The 741-nt window shown below is 38.2% G+C and overlaps 1 protein-coding gene across 1 annotated transcript; it reads right to left on the bottom strand.

The window, feature by feature from the left end:
* Nucleotides 1-367: 367 nt before the first annotated feature.
* Nucleotides 368-727, bottom strand: PHALS_15311 (uncharacterized protein). The gene has a single exon (XM_024723902.2). It carries the CDS (start codon nucleotides 600-602, stop codon nucleotides 411-413), a length of 192 nt encoding a protein of 63 aa, XP_024574833.1. The 5' UTR covers nucleotides 603-727; the 3' UTR covers nucleotides 368-410.
* Between the last annotated feature and the right edge of the window lie 14 nt (nucleotides 728-741).

Raw genomic sequence — 741 nt, 5'->3', positions numbered from 1 at the left:
TGACTGAAGAGACATAGTAGTTGATTTTTTGGCAGAAAAAAGAAAGTTTATCACACAGAAATACCCCTTGAGTACAGAACAAGAATAAAAAACACGCAAAAGCCTAAATGTGCTTAAACATTGCTTCATTAAACAATGTTAAATAATGTAGCAGTTGTATAGCATAAAAGTCTGTCATACAAAATTGAAAATGCAATAGCAGTATTATGTGCAGCCTGCTGTCTACAGTTGCTGTTAGTCGCACTCCTTCCGGATATCTTCTAAATTGATTTCTAAATAACATAACATACTCTCTTATCAGCTAGTGTTAGACAAGAGCCTTACAGTTTCAATTCTCAAAACTGACACAGTTCATAAAAGTATGCGATGTATCTTCTGCACCATCTGCTAGCGACAGTTCCATCGCCTATTCAGCCTGCATGATGCAACAGCAGTATCATGGTTGAGATATCATGCATTGCAGAGGCAACAAGCTTGTTGAAATCAACAGAACTTTCATCACACGAAGTATTATGGCCCCATTTATGAAGATTGATTAGCCTATTAAAAGGGGCTTGCTTGTTTCTTCGAGGCTCAAGCATCGTGTGAGGTCTGTCAGCCATTTAAAAAAAAGGTTTTAATGGTCGCACATGTTATTGCATGACAATTCACGAATTAGTCAAATCGCCATGGTCGTAGTTGGATCTTATTGACGGATGATGGGATGCAGGCAGACGGCGAGATGGTAAAAAACAAATTGCA

Source organism: Plasmopara halstedii (assembly GCF_900000015.1).
Source record: "Plasmopara halstedii genome assembly, contig: Scaffold_323, whole genome shotgun sequence".
NCBI classification, from domain to species: domain Eukaryota; phylum Oomycota; class Peronosporomycetes; order Peronosporales; family Peronosporaceae; genus Plasmopara; species Plasmopara halstedii.
This window is presented reverse-complemented; position numbering and strand designations above follow the sequence as displayed.